This window comes from Gossypium hirsutum, chromosome D03 (assembly GCF_007990345.1).
Source record: "Gossypium hirsutum isolate 1008001.06 chromosome D03, Gossypium_hirsutum_v2.1, whole genome shotgun sequence".
NCBI lineage: Eukaryota > Viridiplantae > Streptophyta > Magnoliopsida > Malvales > Malvaceae > Gossypium > Gossypium hirsutum.
The window spans coordinates 30010947-30034058 of NC_053439.1; the positions used below are offsets into that span (position 1 = coordinate 30010947).

At 32.9% G+C, this 23112-nt stretch overlaps 1 protein-coding gene and 1 pseudogene across 2 annotated transcripts; both read left to right on the top strand.

Moving 5' to 3' along the window:
• The first annotated feature begins 16587 nt into the window (after window positions 1-16587).
• LOC107949493 (AUGMIN subunit 1) lies at window positions 16588-19414 on the top strand. Of its 2 annotated transcripts, none has more exons than XM_016884150.2 (3): window positions 16588-16992; window positions 18303-18440; window positions 19054-19414. In XM_016884150.2, exons 1-3 carry the CDS (start codon window positions 16840-16842, stop codon window positions 19159-19161), a joined length of 399 nt encoding a protein of 132 aa, XP_016739639.1. In that variant the 5' UTR covers window positions 16588-16839; the 3' UTR covers window positions 19162-19414. The 2 variants fall into 2 exon arrangements, with proteins under 2 accessions (XP_016739639.1, XP_016739640.1); XM_016884151.2 differs by lacking the exon at window positions 16588-16992 and adding an exon at window positions 17672-17818.
• Window positions 19415-20208: 794 nt separating this feature from the next.
• On the top strand, window positions 20209-23051 carry LOC107949494 (kinetochore protein SPC24 homolog; annotated as a pseudogene).
• The last annotated feature ends 61 nt before the right edge of the window (window positions 23052-23112 follow it).

The following is a 23112-nucleotide window of genomic DNA, read 5'->3' on the forward strand; positions in this document are numbered from 1 at the left end:
TTCATGGTATGTTTATAATTGATAAATGAACATTGATAATAGGTAATTGGTATGTTAGATTTAATTTGATGTTAAAATGGCTATGTTACATGATTCACATCTGCATTTTGGCACTTTAAATTGAGCACATTATTGACTGAAATTATGTTATGATTGATTGGTTATATTGGCATTATAGTATGGTGGATCCATTGGATATAATAAGCATGCCATAGGATTTGTGAGTACTCACCATATTGATATGTTATTTATGAGCAATGAGGCTCTAGGTGGACTGGTTTGGAGTATATAAGGGAGTATTGAGCTTGTGTCTCCACTCAATGGGACTGATTTGAGGCTATATAAGGGAGCGTGTGGCCTCGACCCGCTTAATTCGAGACTGATTCTGATCCTGATTGGGAGTAAGGAGATTTATTTATCCAATGTGTGATCACTCGATTAAGCCATGATAATGTTATATGCTAAATTGATGATTATATGCCATGATTAATTATGATTTATGATACATGGTTGAGCATATGACATTGAACTATTATGGATTGATATTGTGATTGAAAATTTGTATTTGATTGGTTTCAATTTAAGCATGATTTGGGTGCTAATTTACTCGTCATTTTATTAACATTCATTAAGCTTTTTAAGCTCACACCCTCACATTCGTGCAGTTAACCGAGGAGATTGAGGAGCTAAAGAGCCGAGCAAGAGAGTTCCAAGAGATTAAGGCTCGATAGAGATTTAGTTACATGTTTTAGAGATGTTAATCAGGCATTGAGGAACTTCCGAGACTTCGTTTAATTTTGGTTGTAATTGAACTTGGACATTGGATATTTTTAATTTTGGATGATTTTATAATATCATATATGCATGTTTGAGTTTGATTATTGAATAATTTATGGTGTATTGTTGCTTGATAACACGGCGATTGATAACACGGTGTGTGAAGCATGATGTTTACACTAACCATTGTTTAAATGAAGCTTCCATGGAGTGGTTTACTAGCGGCTAAGGCACGCCACTTGTTTGAATTAACCGTTGGGTGATATGCATGAAATTGAATGTTTAATTCTATTTAATTGAGGCTTAATTGGTGTAAATAAATTCAATTGAAAGTGTATAAATATGTATGATATTTAATTGTAGCAAAATCGGGTTTAATTGACCATTAAAATACTCAAAATTGGGTTTAAAATCAAATTTTCGCAAAAAAAAATTGCAATAGACTGTTGGGGGTTTGGATTCTAGTCTTTTTAAATTGGTTCTCTAGTCCTTTTAAATCACAAATTAGTCCTGTAAATTGATAAGTCTAATTAGAGTCTTAAATGATAAGGAAACTTGATAAAATTTTAGGATTAGACTTGTAATTGATAAAATTTGTTAGAAACGCACTCAATTTAATATTAAGGTATAATACTAATAGTTTGAAATTGTTATGATTGAGTCCTTATTGATAGAACTTGAATTAGACATAGAAAATAAACTCGTATTAAGCTGAAATTTTTAAGGATTATGTAAATTGACTAAAAAAGGGTTGGTAAATGTTCTAAATTTGGGTTAGTTGAACTGTAGGTAGTAAAATGACAAAAATTCCCTTAGGTTAAATTACTTATAAAAAGTTTAAATTTAGTTCACAAATTGCTTCCCCATTAATAAATAACTAATAAATAGATAAGATTGAGGTGTTATAAGGTCGAGGTGTGTCTTAGAATGTCGTTAGCTGGAGAGTCACTTAGGTGGCTAATGTAATGCTTCGAATTCGGGTTGGTCCGTCCCGATTGGGTTTGGGGTGTCACAGGCTTGCCAAGGGGAGTGTGTGGCTAGTAATTATTTGCTATTTTTAGCAGCCACCCCCACCTATAAATACCCCATTCACGTATTCATTCAACGCACCTTCATTCACACACATCACTCTCTTTCACTCACTTTCTCTTCTTTGTTTTTCCCCTTTTCTTGTCCATTTCCTTTGCTAATTTCCCTATTGGAAAGGATCTTTTCTTCCACCTTGGGTAGCAACATTCAATTGCTTATAAAAGCTTCGGTGCAACAAAATGAGCGGAGAAGGAGATGAGCAAACTAGTTTGGCTTCAGAGAAACACTGGATTTGATTCTATTTTTCTATCCATTAACTTTTCCTGTTGTTATGAACATGTCTATGAATATTTGTTATGTTGTTATTCTAAATTTAATTAACATGGCTGAAATTTAATTCATGTTAGTTTGATTGCATTTTGTCTACTTAAGTTATTAAAATCATGTTTGTGTTGTTATAGGTCTTGGTAAATTGTTTGATTAAGTAAAACCATGATTATGTTATACCTGCATTATAATTGTAAGGTAACTAATGAATTAATTATTAATTGTATTTAAATTGTAATTAATTGGCACAATGCTTAATCGATGCATGTTTAATCATCTAAGGTAGGTGAGGAGTAAATTAGCGACAGTACTAAAAAGTACATTAGCCTTACATAACTTGCAAGATTATTGTGATTAAACTGTTTCAATGTAGGAATATATTGTTGCTTCACTTAATCATTTACTTGCTTATTAAAATTGATTAATTGTTTGAATTGGCATAGCAATATGTTCAAGAGATTAGTTAAATTAGTAAGTCTATATATGCTATAGTTAACATTACCAAGTTGCCGTGAATTTAGCCGTAATAACATGAAAATTGTTTTAGTAATAATAAGTTAAGAAATGTAATTGATCTAACACAATAATGTCATATTGATTAAACTTATTTTTCAGAAATCATGCTTTGGAATTTTTACCTTTTAATTTTCTTAGTTAATTTACTTAGTAAAATTCTAGTTTTATTAAACCTTTTTTTTCAAAACAACACTAAACCAGAATAGGTTTTTAGCGGCGTTTTTTTAGGCCTTTAGCGGCGCTTTTTAGTGCCACTAAAGATGTTCACAAGCGCCGCAAAAAATGCTGCTAACGACAACGTCGCTAACTTTTGCAGCATTTACAGAAAAAAACGCCGCTAAAGATCATGTTCTTTAGCGGCGTTTAAAAAAGACGCCGCTAAAGATCATGTTCTTTAGCGGCGCTTAACAAAAAACGCCGCTAAAGAACATAGTCTTTTAGCGGCGCTTGGTAAAAAAACGCCGCTATAGATCATGTTCTTTAGCGGCGCTTTTCATCACGAACGCTGCAAAAAGTAATGTTCTTTAGCGGCGCTTTTATAAAAACGCCACTAATTTTGGGATTTTTGTAAAATAAAATTTTCCATTTTATCAGCCCTCCTGTAACAAAAAATAAAAAACAACCAGATCTAAACCAGCCAAAAACAATAAAATTATATAATATTTCAAATTAAACGAATAAAATAATATTATTATCAATAAATAAAAGTGAATTCATACTTTTCTTTACAAAAATGTTAAAAGTTAAAATGATAAAAATATTTATGCAATACACTGTGATGGCGGAAGTTGCGACTGCTGAAACTTCTTCATCATAATCTGAAGCTGCTTTTGAAGTTCATCGTACGTTTTGCTTTGCTCTGCTTCTCTCAATGCCGCATCTGCTTTAAGTTGTAGCTGGAGTTCTTCATATTTCTTTTGAACCTCTGCTTCTCTCGCTGCTTCTCGCGCTGCAGCCTCTGCTTCTCTCGCTGCAGCCTTTGCTTCCCTCGTTGCCGCCTCTGCTTTAAGTTGTAGCTGAAGTTCTTCATATTTCCTTTGAACCTTAGATGTGGTCGCTTGCATCTGAGGCATCTGGTCTTTTAACCTGTGAACTTCAGCTTGAGCCTGACTCCCCGAAGCCATGTATTGCTACGAACTGGATCCTAAATATTGGGTTGGACTAACAAAAGATCCTTGAAATCGAACCCGACCATACCTTTCAGGACCCAAAACTTCAATAATAATTCGGTTATCAATGTCTTCTAGATGAACAGAACTATCATTAGAAGCAATCGCTTCGTACTCCGCCCTTTTATCCTTTAGTTTTTCCTAATAAATAAATCACATAGTTAGGAACACAATATATATTAAAAAAACAAATGCAACATAACAATAGTCGCATTACAAGCAATGAATAAAACCATTAGAAAATAAACAGTATAAATAACTAAAACAAGTTAAATCGTATTAAGTAAACGTACCATAATTTCACCAGCTTCAGGAGTCATAGCAGATCCATCTTTCTTCCTATGTGTAATTTCAAAAAGTTGAAGGCGTCCAACTTTTTGACTGGACGACCTTTCCTACAATATAATAGTAAAAATATTATTTAATGGAAAGTTATACATATTTGTCAATATTAAAAAATTAAAAATACCTCCGCCTCAGCTACACATGCAAAACTTCTCGACCCGGCTGTGTGAGTGAATTTTTGTTTCTGCCTGCTGCTTTTTCCAACTCGTTCACGATCCTACGTTATGAAATTTTTAGTACGTAAATAGTAAATACTATAAACCAAAATAATTACAATAGTTTGGAAGTACGTCATACCTCGCATTTCTTCGAATGCCAAAATCTAACTGCATCTTCCCATTGGTACCTCAGCATACCCGGCGGGACATTTTACAATTTCTTATCGATGGTTGTTTTTGTCTTATAATAACATTTCTTCAAAGTACTTTTATGGTCTCTCCATATTTTTCCCAATGCCTTCTTTACATAAGCATTCGAGACCTCTAAAGCAAACTTCCCCTACAGAAAACACAAGTTAATAAAGTAAATATAAATGAAACTATTTCCCAAGCATTACAGATGACATTAACATTTTGTTACCTTAATATTATCGAGGGCTTGGTTTTTGTTACTATCGGGCATTTGATGCCATGACTCGTAGTTGATAGGCAACATATTCGCATTTCGTGCTAAAATGCCCATGTATCCTGCTAAAAGTCGAGCTTCTGATCCAACAGGCTAACCAAAACTGTTTCTGCATACCTTGACACGCTCGACTGGATCTAACTCGTATAAATCTATAAGTAGCGTACGTCCTCGACCTCTGCGCGTCCCACCATTTTCAGCTGCAAATGGTATATTATAATATAAGAATTTGAAAAATAAATCAATTATAAGTCAACACGCATGTAAATTAAATGTAAAATTAATTTGAACTTCTGTAGGATCCTCAGGTGTAATCGGAACATTTGAAGATCCAATTGCTGTCTGTTGTTCAGTACTATTTGTTTCTCTCGAGTTTGGATCATTTTGAACAATGCTTCCCCTTAGAATTTTTCTTCTAGGCATTTTATCTGCAATAAACATAAAATAGTTGAAAACTTAATAACTAATTACAACAATAACAGCACATATAAAATAGTTGAAATATATAATAAGACCAAGATTTAAATTATGATATTACATATAATTAAACAATCGTAAAATCTTACTACATCATTATTTGTAAATATCTTCATCCGTATCCTGACGAACCCATTGAAATTGTGCACTAGTACTAGGGATATTATCGTTTAAGTTTTGTTCTAGAAAGGGCAAAGTTTCTAATCTGTCGTCGATGTTATCTCCACTTCCACTGCCCATGTCAAACAAGTCTCTAGGGATGTTACGGAGTACAACGTACCAACCCTCATCAGTTGGATCTTTTGAGTAAAAAACTTGTTTGACTTGAGATGAGAATACATACGGCTCATCTATCAGTTGTTGTCCTGTGTGAATCAATTGGGCGAAGTTCACCATTGTAAAACCAAATTGATCTTGCTTAATTCCACGAGCAGTATTAACATCGGCCCAATCACCTCGAAATAAGACTACTTTCCATTTGCCGTAGTAATCCAACTCAATTATGTCAGTAAGATGTTCGAAATATTCCACATTTCCCTCGATAGGATTATTGTCCCTAGCACTAGCATAACTTGTAATTACAGAATTAAACACTATTCCACAATTTTGCGTTCTCCTCAACCTTTCGCGATATTTTGTATGAAATCTGAATCCGTTGATGAGGAACGCACTATTTCTTTTAACCACTCGATTTGGACCTTGGGAGAGCCATTTAACTTCGTCGTTTACGTTCTTCCCACTCCAAACCTATTGAATGGAAAGTAAACTAAGTAATTAAAAATGTTATGAGAAAATATTATTATTTGTAAGCGGAAGCTCCAACTGCATACTGTTTGGCTTAACCAATCATGAAAAGATTCTGTAAACAACTTATTGATATCTCGATGTTGTGTTCTTCGGGGGCGCGAACGAGATCTCAATATTTCTTTGTACTCACTATGTTAAATAAATTTTCACTTTGTTAGAAGATAAACAATTTTTAATTTGATAAATATTTATCAAATCTGTAGAACTTACTTCCGTAAAGGTTCCATTGATTCGTGGTGAAACAGAACATATCGATGTGCTTGTACCCACGATAAATGATCTAATTCTGTAATTTCAACTTTGCCGATTGGTTCTCCAAAACTTTGGAACAAATAAGTATCGGCGAAGTTATGGTCTGTGAGTCCAGCACTCCTATTTGGTCTGTTCAATCTTGTTTTGACATCTTCCAAATATCTTGAGCAGAAGGTCATACATTCCTCTACCAAGTAGCCTTCAGCAATCGATCCTTCTGGATATTGCTTGTTGCGACGGTAAGACTTTAATTTGGATAAGAACCTAAACACGATATACAACATTATCAAAAGTGTATTACTAAAGCCATAGAGGTGAATGAAGGAAAATTTTAAAAATTTCAATTAAAACCTTTCTATGGGATACATTCATCGATAGAAAACGGGTCCGCCAAGAATTGCTTCGTGCGGGAGATGGATTATCAAGTGAACCATAATGGTGAAGAAGGAAGGTGGAAAGATTTTCTCCATGTTGCATAAAGTCAAAGTGGCTCGATCCTATACCTTCTAAAGTTCTTAAACATCAAAAACTTTGCCACAAATGGCTTTCATTATATTGGATAGTTCAATTATACAAGACGTCACCTTCTTGGACATACAACATCGTAGAGCAACTGGCAGTAAATCTTGCATTAAGATGTGATAGTCATGTAATTTTAGCGAATATAATCTTCGATCTTTAACACTAACACATCGAGATATATTTAATGCATACGCATCTGGAACCTTTATATCCTTCAACACCATGCAAAACAGTTCTTTCTCCGTCTTGGACATTGAGAAAATTGAAGGCGACAACCGATATTTCCCATTCGGAAGTGGATTCGGATGAAGACCAGGTCGAATTCCCATCTGAACTAAATCAAGTCGACTCTGAAGATTGTCTTTTGATTTTCCGTCTACATTCAAAATTGTACTGACAACGTTCTCGCAGATATTTTTCTCAATATGCATAACATCAAGATTGTGTCGTAATGGGTGGTGCTCCGAATAAGGCAACTCAAAAAAAATACTTTTTTTTCCACAAGTCCGCCTCATTAGGATCATCCTCTTCGTCGGAGTCATCATCAGCTTCATCATTTGATCTTTTATTTCTTTGCGTGTTTGCCGGTTGGTTCATCTTCCCATAACTGAAATTCATATCTTCCAACATTAACAAGATTTCAGATCCAGTTGTCTGCGAATGAGCGTCTCTGAACTCTTCAGTACCGTCAAATGCTGAACTCTGACATCTAAATCTATGATTTTTCGGTAACCATGTAAGAGAACTTCTTCCCATTGTATAACTATTGCGAACATGTTTGTGCAGCACAACAAGGACACGCATAACGACCCTTGGTACTCCAACCGGATAAATTGGCATAAGCGGGGACGTCATTAATGGTCCACATCAAAGCTGCACGTAAATTAAAGTTCTTCTTTCTCAGCACATCGTATGTCTCGACACTAGCCCATAATTGTTTTAACTCTTCAATAAGTGGCTGTAAATAAATGTCGATATCATTCCCGGACCCTTTCTCTCCAAGGATAATCATAGATAAGATAAGGGAATATTGCTTCATGCAAATCCTCGGAGGCAAATTGTAAGGAACAAGCACTACTGGCTAAGTACTGTACGCAGTACTCATGATCTTGTAAGGATTAAATCCATCAGATGCTAAGCCAAGCCCCACACTCCTAGGATCGCTTGCAAAGCTTGGAAATTTATTGTCAAATGATTTCCAAGTTAAAGAATCTACCGGATGCCTTAATAATCCATCATCGGTTCGTCCATCATGGTGCCACGTCATAAACTCCGCTGTCTTCGATGACATGAAAAGCCTTTGAAGCCTTAGTATCAGCAGAAAATAATGCAAAATCTTGACCGGCTTCTTTCTTGGTTGTGCATCATTTTCATCGTCGTTCCCAGCTTCCGTGTTTCTATTTATCCAACGTGATTGGCCGCATATATGACAGCACTGTTGGTTTCTCCGATCGCCCTAATACAACATGCAGTCTTTCGGGCAACTATGGATTTTGGTGTACCCAAGACCTAAATCTTTTATCATTTTCTTCATATCTTTGCATGATTGAGGGATTTTTGCAAATGGAAACATCTCTCTCAAAAACTCTAACAGCATTGTCAAAGAGTTCCCGGTCCACCCTCCCAAACATTTTAACTGAAAAAGATGAATACAGAAAGACAATTTTGAGAATTTTGATCCCTCATACAGTTCTTCGTTCATGTCATTAAGTAGCGCGTAGAACTTTGCCGCTTCTCCATTCGGCTCTTCATGATGTACACTTCTTCCGAGTTCGGTAAAAGCATTTCCACCGAGATTACAATCATCAGATGCAACAAACTCGACTGGGAACGACCGTAAACCATGATTGTGAATATTAAATGCTTCCCGCAACATCCATTCCATGTCATCCCCTCTAACAAACTGATGGTAAGCAGTACTATCATAAGATACATCCATCCTTAAGAGGAAGTACTAGGCGGGCATTGTCCATGAAAAAACCATTGTTTATAACCCCGAACATACCCATCAACAATTAGATGCTCGTATACAACTTCACGATAATGCCAGTTTATGTTGACACACTTCTTACACGGGCAAAGAATCATGTTCTCTTGGCTTGCATATTGAAATGCAAAATTTAGAAAAGTCTGTACTCCATTTCGATAACCGTCGCTTACCCTTGACAAATTCATCCAAGACCGGTCCATTTCTTATTTCTTGAAGTCTGTTTTTCACCAGAAATTACAAGGGTAAGTTGTTCAGTGGTAAGTATAAATGAGTTATGTAAGTATATCATATGATATATATTTATGTATCACGTAAATTATGTAAGTTATATTCGTGTATAAGCTATGTAAGTTGTGTATTATGTAAGTTATGTAAGTTATCAAAGTAATGTATGTTATGTAAGTTGTAAGTTATTATGTATTATGTAAGTTAAATGTATTATGTAGGTTATGTAAGTTTATTATGTAGGTTATGTAAGTTGTGTAAGATATTTAAGTTATGTAAGTTTTGTATTATGTAAGTTATGTACGTGTATAAGTTATGTAAGTTATGTATTAAGTAAGCTATATATTTGTGTATTATGTAAGTTATGTAAGTTATCAAAGTAATGTATGTTATGTAAGTTGTAAGTTATTATATATTATGTAAGTTATGTAAGTTAAATGTATTATGTAGGTTATGTAAGTTGTGTAAGATATTTAAGTTATGTAAGTTTTTGTATTATGTAAGTTATGTCAGTTATGTATGCTATGTATTATGTAAGTTGTTATGTTATTACGTAAGTTATGCAAGTTTATATATAAGCTTGTAGATAACTTATGTAAGTTAATATGTAAGTAATATATTATGTAAGTTTATATAAAAATTTTATATAAGTTATGTAAGTAATGTAAGTAATGTAATAAATTTAACCAAATTATGTAAGTAATGTATAAAAATTTTATACAAGTTATGTAAGTAATGTAATATATACTTAAATTTTAGTAAGTAATGTATTTAAGTAACATATTTAAGTAATAAATTTAACCAAATTTTAGTAAGTAATGTATTTAAGTAAACATATTTAAGTAATAAATTTAACCAAATTTTAGTAAGTAATGTATTTAAGTAATTTATTTAAGTAATATATTCAAGTAATATATTAAAGTAAATTTTAGTAAAAAATATGTTTTAGTAAGTAATGTAAGTCATGTAAAATATACTTAAAAATATATATTTAAGTAATGTAAGATATAAATTTTAAAAAATTATATATTAACAATATATATTAGTAATAAGTTAAATTAAATTGTAAAAATATATGATGTATTACTTTGACAGGTGTGCTTATTATTAGAAAATGAAAAGAGTGTTATACATATTTGGGTATCTTAAGCAATTCATCAGCTTTCTTTGATTTTCACATTAATAGCTAATTGGGTTTCATCCACAGCTAATTGGGTTTCATCCACTGCACTCTTTCACGTTTGCCAATTAAACTAGCATATTATATACATCACATGATGAATTGCTACTTTAACAGTATCCTCCTGTGTAGAATGGTAGATGATAAATTGAAGTTGAGTAGAATGGTTATTGGATTAGATATTGATATTTATTAATAAAATTTAATATTTAAAAAAAACTTGTTATTAAATTAATTAGTTCCAAAATTAAAATTATATATTAAAAATGGAATTTAACTGTTTAGATTATTATTGTTATTATTTGAAATACATTATATAGTACTATAAAAGAATGTTTAAAAACTATTTTGCAAAGTTAAATTAAAAAAATATAAAAAATATATTAAAAAATTATTTTGCAAAGTAACATGCCAGATGTTAACGACTATACCTATTTGCAATTACCATTTTCATGTCTACTGTATAAACAATGGAGTGGCTTAAACTCAAACAAACAAGTATTGAAACAAAAATTGAAGAATACCCCCGTTGGATGAAAATTGAAGAAAAACAAAATATAGATAGAAATGACTGACAGTCACCGGACCAAATATTGCCAACAGTGTGTCACAAAATATAGATAGAAATATGTATATACATTTCCATAAAATTGTTCCAAATCCAAATCCAAATCCAAATCCAAAGGAGCAAAGCAGTGTTTCACATAAAAGAAACACATGGTATGGTACCCACTATCAAACTAATCAAAAGCATCGACTAATTTACTCAAAAAGGACCAAATTTTGAGTATGAACGAGTCGAATAAAAGTAACCCATATCAGAACTAAGGACACAAAGCTTGAAATAAAATGATGAAATTAATACCGAGAGCTTTATACCTTGGAAAGAGTATCGGCCAAAACTGAAGATGGAATCCCAAATTAGTAATTGTAGCGTCTTCTCCTCGGTTTCAGCCTTGGAGCTTCTAGGAAAGTTGGAAGCTTGAAAGCGTCGGTAGCTGAAAGAAAGGAGCCGCTTTAGCCTTCACAGGAAGCGAGAGGAGAGGAAAGGGAAAAATAAAACAAAACAATTAGTTGCTTAAAAGGACGAACTTACCGATGGTTGCGGCACCGGAGACGGATGAAGAATGTGATGCAGCACGGGAGATGGCAGAGGAGCAGGTGGTAGGGTTTGGGGAGCTGTTAGGGATTAGGGGAAATTTTAGGGATTTGGGGGAGAATGAGCTATTGGGGGATAAGTAATGGAGAATTGGGTGTAAAATTTGGTCAGAAGGCTGGAAAAAAACGACGTCGTTTTCATCTAAAAAATTAACCATTTGCGGCGTTTATATATAAGCGCCACTAACTATAGGTCAAAAACGCAATCGTTTCATAAACAAATAGCTCAAATCTCTGGCATTTTCGAATAAACGCCGCAAATAATATAGCAAAACGACATCGTATCAATAAATGTTGAAACATTTTTGCGGCGTTTTAAGCAAAGCGCCACTAACTATAAGTCAAAACGCAGTCGCTTCATTAACATTTACGTCAAGCCCGTGGCGTTTCCGAAAAAACGCCACTAATAACATTTACAAAACGGCAGCGTTTCTATAAATCTTAGAACAATTTTGTGGCGTTTTAAGTAAAGCGCCACCAACTATAAGTTCAAACGATGCCGTTTCCGCAACAGTTAACTCAAGCTTGTGGCGTTTCCAGAAAAACGCCACTAATACCATAGACAAAACGACAAAATCTCAATAAACATAATTACATTTTTGCGGCGTTTTATGAAAAGTGCCACTAATAGCAACGTAAAACGGCGCAGTTTCATGAACTCCTAATACAATTTTGTGGCGTTTTTGTAAAGCGCCACTAATAGAGAAGAACAAAACGGCGCCGTTCCCCTTCCCAGTTACAGGATTTTGCGGCGTTTATGTGTAATCGCCGCTAAGGCTGCTGCAAGTCCCACATGAAACGACGCCGTTTTTCTTAACGTTAAATACTTTTTCTGGCATTTTTAAATAAACGCCGCTAAAGCCTTTCATAGGAAAAAATATTTAAAATTTCAACAAAATTTAAAAATATTTATAATTTATTTTAAACTATATCTACGCTAACAATAGAATACAAATATACTAGCACGTGAGTTGTCAAATTAGTGTCATCCAAGATTGAAGTTAAATTGATCCAAAAATAAAACCAAAGTTATAAAATGGAAAAATTAATAATAAAAAAAATGAAAGAATAATACATTTTTTAAAAAATAAATTCGCGTTTTAAAAAATAAATCCATCAATCTATTTTTAGACTTTTATAAATACAAATATTTATGTATGCAATATATATAAATAAAAAATGATGTTAATTATATCAATAATTGTCTTATTATTTTACAAGATTTCGATCAAATTAAAGTTCATGTACGTATACAATTTAACATTAAATCATTCTTAATGTACCCTTTTGGGATTTAACCCATTTTCATATATATATATTTTAAAATAATAATTTATATTTATCTTATTTAGATTTATTTTCTAAAAAATCCAAAATTAAACCCTAAACCCGTAACCCGTAACCCGTTAACCCAGAAACTACAAACAACAACCAAACCCCAAACCATCAAACTCTAAACTCGCCTAAACCCCAAATTCCAAACCCTAAAAGTCAACCAAAAATCCCAAACCGTAATATATATTCCTAAACCATATTTTTGGAAAATTGTGTGGCCAATGTTACTGTATACAAAACATATATTTTATATTCATATATTAAATTGCATGAATCTTTAGTAAAATCTAAATGTTCTTCAATTTTTAAACAATATCCTTAAACCTAAAACCCAAACTCTAACACATAAACTATTAACCCAAAATAATAAACATTAAACTGTAATCCATAAAACTCTAAACCATAGACATTAAATCATATATTCTATAGCGTAAACCCTAAAATAAAATAAAAATTTTGCAGTGCCACTAAAGTTCCCAACAGGCCTAACTTGATCCCGAATCTCTAAACCCTAAATCACTAACTCTTAACTTCTAACCCTTAACCCCAAACCACTAATCCCAAAATACTAACCCCTAAACCTTATTTAATATACAAATTAAAAATATTAATTAATCAAAACCCTAAATCCTAACCCAAATCCTTAACCCCTAACCCTTAAACCTTATTTCATAAAAATTAAAACACACTAATTAATCTAAACCCTAAATCCTAACCTAACACCAAATCCATAAACCTTAAATCCCTAACTCTTAATCTCTAACCCCTAAATTACAACCCTTAAACCAAAATTCCTAATCCATAATCCCTAATTCTATAATCTATAAACGTTAAAATTGTAACTCTTAAACCGGCCTTAAATCCTAAATTAACCATATACCCTAAACCATATATATTAAACCCTAAACTATAATGATAATTAAATAAATATTTTATGTTTAATACTATCATATCTTTTACAATTATATATGAAATTATTTAATATATAAATTAAAAATCAATCAGTCATGTACCTAAAAATTTTTAAAATTATTTTAAATAATACTATTTTAATTTTTCCATTTTTAACAAATATTCAATTAAAAATAATTTAATTTTAATTAATATAAATAAACAAATTAAATAGTAAATAACAGATAAAAGGTTTTTGCGGCGCTTTTTTAAAAACGCCGCTAAAGCCCTAAAAGTTTAGAAAACGACGCCGTTGGGCTTAGGTTTTTTTGCGGCGCTTTAACAAAAACGCCGCTAAAGCCCTAAGCATTAGCGGCGCATTCTTAAAATGCCGCTAAAGCTCACAAATTGTCAGAAAACAGTGCCGTTGGGCTTAGTTTTTGTTGCGACGCTTTCTCAAAAATGCCGCTAAAGCCCTGAGCATTAGCGGCGCTTACTTAAAAATGCCACTAAATCCCCGAAAGCTCAAAAAACGGCGTCGTTAGGCTTTTTTTTGTGGCGCTTTCTCAAAAATGCCGCTAAAGCCCTGAGCATTAGCGGCGCTTACTTAATAACGCCACTAAATCCCCGAAAGCTCAGAAAACGGCGTCATTGGGCTTAGGTATTTTTTCGGCGCTTTCCCAAAAACGCCGTTAAAGCCCTGAGCATTAGCGGCGTTTACTTAAAAACACTACTAAATCCCCGAAAGCTCAGAAAACAGCGTCGTTGGGCTTTGGTTTTTTGTGGCGCTTTCTCGAAAACGCCGCGAAAGCCCTGAGCATTAGCGGCGTTGTCTTAAAAACGCCGCTAAATCCTCGAAAGCTCAGAAAACGGCGTCGTTGGGCTTAGGTATTTTGCGGCGCTTTATGGAAAATGTCTCTAATGCTTATTTTCAGCGGCGTTTTCCATGATGCGCCGCTAATAATCGATCTTTAGCGGCGTTTGTTATCCAAAAAACGCCACTAAAAGCCTGTTTTGGTGTAGTGCAAAAAGTTTTCCGTCACTAAAGTGTTTTTTTTTCATTTCATAAATATTTTCTTACACAGTCCTTGTGGGTACGATAAGTTGACATTTACTTGTCACTTTATTACTTGGTCACTACACCAAAACAGGCTTTTAGCGGAGTTTGGATAAAAAACGCCGCTAAAGATCGAGCATTAGCGGCGCTTTTTGGAAAATGCCACTAAAGATCGAGTATTAGCGGCGCTTTTTGGAAAACGCTGCTAAAAACAAGCATTAGCGGCGTTTTCCAAAAAGCACCGCAAAAAACCTAAGCCCGACGACGTCTTTTTTGAGCTTTCGGGGCTTTAGCAGTGTTTTTGAGAAAACGCCGCTAATGCCTAGGGCTTTAGCGGTGTTTTTGGGGAAGCGCCGCTAATGCTCAGGGCTTTAGCGGCGTTTTTTAGAAAGTGTCGCTAATGCTCAGGGCTTTAGCGGCGTTTTTGATAAAGCACCACGAGTGCTCTATTTTTAGCAGCGTTTTCTAAAAAGCACCGCTAATGCTCAGGGATTTAAAATAATTTAAAATATTTGTTAAAAATGGAAAATTTAAAATACTATTATTTAAAATAATTTTAAAGTTTTTTGGATACAATACTGATTTTTTTAATTTATATATTAAATAATTTCTTATATAATCGATAGAGTATATCGTTCGAGTATAGGGTTTTTGGTTTAGGGTATATGGTTTAGAGTTTAAGGTTTAGGCGTTACCATTTTAAGGTTTATGGATTATGGGTTTAGGGGTTATGGTTTATGGTTTAAAGGTTGGGGTTTAAGGTTTAGAGGTTATGTGTTAAGGGTTTAGATTAACTAGTGTTTTCTAATTTATATATTAATTAATTTCTTATATAATTGTAAAAGAGATAATATTAATTTGGTTCTTCAAAATCGTGTGAAGATTTGGTTCTTCAAAATCGATATAAGCAATATCCAAGGATATCCCCATATTATCCCATCCCGATTCAGTATTTTTAGTGCTCCGTTCAGTTTTTTTATCCAGTTCAGTTTTTTGCGTGTTTTGCCTTGCCCCCGCCGTGATCAAGTAATTATATATGGATTTAGGGATTATGGATTAGGGATTATGGTTTAAGGGTTGAGATTTAAGGTTTAAGGGTTAGGAGTTAGGGGTTAGGGGTTAATAGTTAGGGATTTAGGGTTTAGGATTTAGGGATTCAAGGGTCGGGTTAGGGTTTAGATTAATTAATTTTTTTAATTTATATATTAAATATGTTCTTCTATAATTGTAAAAGAGATAATAATAAGTTTGATATATTAAAATTATGAGTATAGTTTATATTATTTAAGTGATATATAAATAGATAGACTTTATGTATATTGAATGGCTAATTTAAGGTTTAAGGTTTATTTGAGATTTGTTAAATGATATAATTTTATACAATTAATTAATGCTTTTATATTTAAAAATATTTAATCTAAACCATTTGATATATTTGATATGGATATATAGGTAATTATTTAATTTGGATAGGACCAAATTATAAGAAAAAAAATACAAAAATAAAAATGAGATAAAAATAATATGAATATATAGGTAATTATTTAATTTGGATAATTCTAACTTAATAATTAATTACAACCATTTTATCATTTGTTTTCTTATTAAAATATATAATATTTATTTTGAGAGTACTTGGTTTTTTTAATTTTATAAAAAATTAATTTATAAAAAACAAAATAAAAAATTTTTAGCACAGCAAAACAACGTCATTTTATTCAAAATAAAAATTTTTTTGATAAAAGATAAGCAATAGCGGCGTTTTTTATAAAAACGCAGCAAAAAATAATTTCACTTTTAAAAACGGCGCGTTTTATCCCAAAATTCCCCCCTGAACCCCTAAATTTTCCCCTCTAAAATTGGTATCCTCAAAACACCTAATACAATACAGGCCGAATACGCGCGTATTACATGACGCCTCTAATCCGGCGTTTGGTTCGCTGTAATAGGCATTACGGGCGTAAACCAATCCCGACCTAATCCCCTTTTTTGCTGCTTTTGTAATCCCTTCCCAAATCCCTGTAATACCTATTACGTCCGCCTTCCGTCCCCTGCTCTCTGTTTTACCCTCCCTCCCTACCCGACCCTCTCCTATTCTGTCCTCAAAATTTCTCCTTCCATCTCCCACCGTTTTTGTTTATTATTCTGGCTCAGTTCGATGCCGCCGGGAAAGAAGTCCCTGATTTCGAATACACTCCGCGAAGCATTGCTCATTTGTACAATCTGGCTACCGTCTCGCAGGCAAAGACTCAAGCTGCCAACATTGTTGCCAACGATTTTCGCCAGAAAGCCGCCGAATACCGTTCTCAAGGTCCTAATTTGTTTTTTTTTCTTTCTAAATTGAATTGAAATTCTCAAATTCAAACAATTTCATCTTGTTCTTCCTAAAATTGAAATCTCTTATAGCTGCACGAATTAGAGAGATATTGGAGAATGTAGGATTAGCGCAGGAGAGTTTGCCGTCAAATGTGGTTGCATCGGCGCAAGTTCTGGCAAACGTTGCTAATTTGTTGAATATTCGAGACACCGAACTTAGTAGGTGGGTTGCTTTCAATTTACAATTTTGAAAACTTCCGTAATTCATGTTGATTTCCATGTATTATATTTGGAACCTAACGAGGAAGAAAAACAAAATGGATCTAGTTTTCTTGTAGCAATGGGTGATATTTCTTTGAGAAAGACTGGGGTAGATGAGAAGAGGGCTAAAGTGCACAAAGAGTCCAAAACTTTTCTTGAGTATACTCGAAAAGCAATAGCTAGGTTAACCTATTTGAAAAGGTAAAGAATTTGTACGTTTACCACCCTAAATTTAGCCCTTCGTTTGAGTCTATTTGATGGTTATTGAGAAGAAATTGATATTTTCATATAGGACATTAGCACAACTAGAAGATGATGTGGCTCCATGTGATGCTCAAATGGAAAATTGGAAGACGAACTTGGGTGTTATGGCGTCAAAGGAGCGACAGTACATGCAACAGTATAACAACTATAGGGTATCCTTTGTATTTTTATTTTCAGGGATGCATTAAGATGCAAAACTAGTTACAGAAATTTAAGCTGTTGGTTCTTCTGAGATGAACATGCTATTTATCAGTTAAAAGGGACAAAAATGGGTGGAAAGAGAAGCTGCCTTTGCCGTAAGTGGATGAAATTTAACTGGATATGCATGGTTTGATTTGAGTGGTAGGGTTAAAGTTTATCAACCATATAGACAGGACATTCAATGTATAAAATGACTTTTTATTACTATTCGAAATTATAAATAAAATGGATTGAACAGGAGACTTAGAACTTCATATATAGGCAGAGTTGGAATAGAATTATTGTACGGATTCTGTTTTAAAGCTGAAAAATCATTAGCTGAGGTACTAGTTCATAGTCTTGGACAATTTATCATTAGATCATTTTAGTAGAAGAATCATTTTCCTTGGTGAATATTGCACTTTTGCATATATTGGAATTTAAATAATAAAGTACTGCATATAAAGCTACAAGGATGTAGCTATTCTTGTTTTCTCACTCATTGTTAATTTATCAAGATTTTGGCTATCTAATTATCACCTATATGTTGCTTGCATGAATTCTTTCTGCGTTTCATTTATGCTTAATCTTGTTTGACAGGCATTACTGAATCGTGTGGGCTACACACCTGAAATTAATCATGGGGTGTTGGTTGAAATGGCCGAACACAGGAAGGACTTAGAGAAGAAGACCAAACCCATCTTAGATACTTTGAGGAGCTACCAGGACCTACCTCCGGTAATATGTTATCATGGTTGGCATTGGAGCACTATTGTGCTTTGGTGTTAATGTTTTCTATATACATATCAAAATTTCTTCTCCATTATACTTGGTCTTTATTTCCTATATCAGACTCTTTGGTAATGGATCCTCTTGTCTGTTCATCGCCCATCATGTCTTCATGTAAAGCTACAAGAGTAAAATAGTAATTGTAAATATATGAGGTTTCTATGGATCTTTGTAGTGAAGCTTCACATAGTATTTTTGTATATTTCTCTCTCAAGATTGTTTATGGTTTTGATATAAATAAATGAACAGAATTTATATTTGATGTGCATTTAATCTCATCAAACGCATAAGTAGACGCACCTTTTCCACGTGTCTTAACATTTTGGTGGTACCCTGCTTGGCACTGCTTGTTATGTAAAACTTGCATCCTTATTGACAAGTCATAATATAGGTAACATTGTTAATTCAGATGGTCTATGTTCAAAGTTCAATTTTGGTCGTCATCTTTGTCTAGAATGTTTTGGACTTGGGGCCCTAGTTTCCATATCCTTGTCCTTGCAATGAGGGAATGTGCTCTAAAGAAGTGCGCAGTATTACCATTATTTTATTTTTATTCGTGCAGGATAAAGCTTTAGCTGCCTTAGCAATTGAGGACAAGAAAAGGCAGTATGCTGCTGCTGAAAAATACCTGGAAGATGTGTTGCAATCAGCCCTTGCTACGTCAGATTGATTGGCTTACAATAGAATTTACTTTCTTCTGAACAACGTGCTGATTTTTTATTAGTGAACTTCTGGAAGGGTGAGTTTGCCCAGGTGATCGAAACCAAAAGACAGTGTGATGTTGCAGACAACTATTCAGATTTATGAGATTCAAGTTGTAACGTGTTATAGTATTAATTTGAAGTTGGTATGTACGCTATGTGTGCTTATGCATGCACGTTGTAATGTTATCGTCTTAAGCTCCTGCTCTTTCCCCTTTGTCATCAACTTTTGCAAATTTTTATTATCAAGAATTTTATGAAATTATATATTATTATTAAATTATATGTAATAATTATTATTTTAAATTATACAAATTCATAAACTATAATCATATTAGTTATAATAATTTTAAATTTTATTAAATCATATATTTAATTAAATCATATTAGTTATAATCATATATTATGATTTGAGTAAATTCATATAAGAATATTAATTATTAAGAATTTTATTAAATTATATATTTTAATTATATTATATTTAATAATAATTATGTTATTTTATATTTTACAGTATCATATATTATGGTTTGAGTAAATTCATATAAGAATATTAATTATTAAGAATTTTATTAAATTATATATTTTAATTAAAATATATTTAATAATAATTATGTTTAAATATGATTAAATTATTTATTATTGATATTAATCTTATTAAAATTTAAATAAAATAATTTACCAAAACAAATTTCTGCTAATTATTAAGAATTTTATTAAATTATATATTTTAATTAAAATATATTAAATAATAATTATGTTTAAATATGATTAAATTATTTATTTTTGATAATAAATAATCTTATTAAAATTTAAATAACAATAACAATAATCATTTACCAAAACAAATTTATGCTAGGGTATTCTGGTCATTTTAGTTTTCTCCATTATGCTATTACATCTCTATTACATTCAACCAAACACAGTTTTACTATTACGCCTCTATTCCATTACATTCAACCAAACAGTTAATTTGCTATTATACCTCTATTCCATTACACCTCTAATCCAATCCAATACACCTCTAATCCAATACAGCGAAACAATCGTGATCTAAGTGTTTCTCTCTGCCACCACCGTCTTCATCATCATCTTCCCCTCTCTCCCTCTTTTTGCATACATCTCAGAAGAGCTCATACTAAATCATATTTTTCTCACCACGGCTCTTCTAATAAATTTTTCTTTCTTTCTTTTTTTTTGGATCTGTATCTAGATATAGATTACGGTCATGTGGATCCGAAAATGGAAACCCAGGACCGAAAATGGATTACGGTCATGTGCTTAATCTTGAAGAAGGGATAAAACCCTAGAAAAAAAGGGGGAATCCACGAGAATGATTGATGTGGAGAAGCTGATATCTTACAGTGATGACCTAGTGGAGGTATTGAAGGACAAAAGGGACATTAACAACTTGACGCAGTGTTTTCAGCACTTTAACGATCTCCGCTCGCATTGCGACGCTGATTCCAACGAGGTTCATCGATTGCTTCGAGGTGTCTTTCCTTTTCTACTTATTCTTTTTTGAAAAAAAATGGAGAATATGATGAAAAGATAGAAGCTTGCAAGAAGAAAACAGAACAGGCAAAATTAGAGGTTGCTGATGGTGCTGAAATGGAGTATCTGCAGAAGGAATACCAAGAAGAGCTTGAAAAAGAACATGGACTTGAAGAGGAGCTTAGATAAGTATATGACTTTTGATATATATATTTAATGTTTTGGTGTTATGGTGTTTGATTGATTTGTTAAATCTTCTTCTATAAGAACACAGCTGTTAGCAATGAGATAATTGAACTAGAGCGCCAGAGGGTTTCTATTGAAGAACGCAAGAAAAACCTAAGGAAATATGAGCAAGACAAACTCAAAGAACAGTAAGTATAGGAACTGATGTTTTTGTTAGCTTGAATGTGTTTTCTTGGACAAATAAGAGAAAGATCTTGACTTTGAGTTCCATGTTTTTGACATTGGTTATCTGAAATAACATCTGTAGTATCGTGGGATTCGTCGGAACTGTTTTTCAAGGAACTTGAGATCTTTTGCTATGTTCAACAACATTTTCTTATTCAAGAATGTGTTGTAATAGCTACCATACTTTCCCAAGTTTTCTTTTTCTTGGTTGATGTCTTGAAAACGGGGGAAACTTTGATTTCCATGGATATGCTCATTGCTCACACCATTACTTTCTGTTCTGTATGTGGTTAACAGAGGTTGTCTTTTGCTATATAATCAACAATATTTACTCATTCAAAAATGTATTTTGACAATAAACATTTTAGCCTCATGTTCGGTCTCACTGTGGATAATGGCATGTGCATATAATATAAGACTAACATGCTTGTATAGAATATGACTAACATGCTAAAACTTAATGATCATGCATTCTGTCATTCAAAGAAAAATTGTCCCACGAGCACCTTTGATCTTTATTTTCTTTGTTACAATTCTCTTAGTATTATCAACTCTCTGATGTAGGAGCCAATGATTAACACATACGCTAACTTTAGAGATGATGTTCTTCCCCGTATTAAAAGACTTGGGTACAATGCTGTTCAGATCATGGCTATTCAAGAGCACTCATATTATGCTAGCTTTGGGTATTACCTCCATCGTAATATTAGCTCAAATCTATTTGTTTCTGTGTATGTTTGTAAGTTTGTAAACTTGTACTAACTGCTATGTGACAGATATAAGTAGACACACTCTTCTACTTATAATAAGTTGCATTTAATATTTTGCAGGTACCATGTGACAAACTTCTTTGCACCTAGTAGTCGCTTTGGAACCCCTGATGACCTCAAGTCACTGATAGATAAGGCTCATGAGTTGGGTATACTTGTTCTTATGGATATTGTGCACAGGTAATAGTTATGTCTGCAGGAGAATATAATTTCTAGAAACATGCCTTTTAGCTATATTTGATGTTATACTTTTTGTGCAAACATTTTCCCTGATTGTTTTGTAAATAAAATGAAAACTTAAACTCTTCTGTGTTTTTTTGTTATATTTTTTGTGCAAACAAAATTTCCTGGATTGTTTGTACAGGAAATGAGAACTTGAACTCTTATTCTTTTCCTACTTTGGCTTTATGCACATTTTTCCAGTAGACTTGATGTAAATATGGCCATGAGAATTTAGGCTCTTATTGGTTGTCACTTTTACTCCTTCGTTTCTCTAGTTGATTTTTGCTTCCTAAAAGGTTGCTAAAAAATAAAAGTCGTAATTGATTGAGAATATATAAATGACTAGAATACTATAAAATTTCTAGTATGCTTGTTCACGACCAGCTTGTTGTGAAAGCATTTGTTTGCTATATCCCCTTTCATTTTTATTCTATAGTTAAGTTAAGTTGCTAATTTTATTTTATTATCTACCTGTGTATCTGAATGATGTTTTATGAATACAACCATGCTTCCAATAATGTGTTAGATGGGCTGAACATGTTTGATGGAACTGATGGTCATTACTTCCACACGGGGTCAAGGGGTCATCACTCAGTGTGGGATTCTCGTCTTTTTAATTATGGAAGCTGAGAAGTATGTACTTCTACCTAAACATTTCTTAATGAATAGCTTGTTTAAAGATTTTGGCTTCCTCCCTTCCAGTTGTAAATATTATTTCTTAATTGTTGCTTTAGGTACCAAGGTATCTTCTTCCAAATGCAAGATGGTGGCTAGAGGAGTATAAGTTTGATGGGTACAAATTTGATGGTGTGACTTCAATGATGTACAAGATTTCCTTGATTAAATAAATGTATTATATCTTTTATTACCAAGATTTACTTGATTAAGAAAATGCATTGTATGTTTTATTACCTTGCATATGTATTATTTATTTTAGTTTTGATTCTAAATTTTTATTTTTACTTAAGAGTTCTAACTTTTGGATTTTAATTGTGTTATTAATTTATTATTTTAAATTCTAAA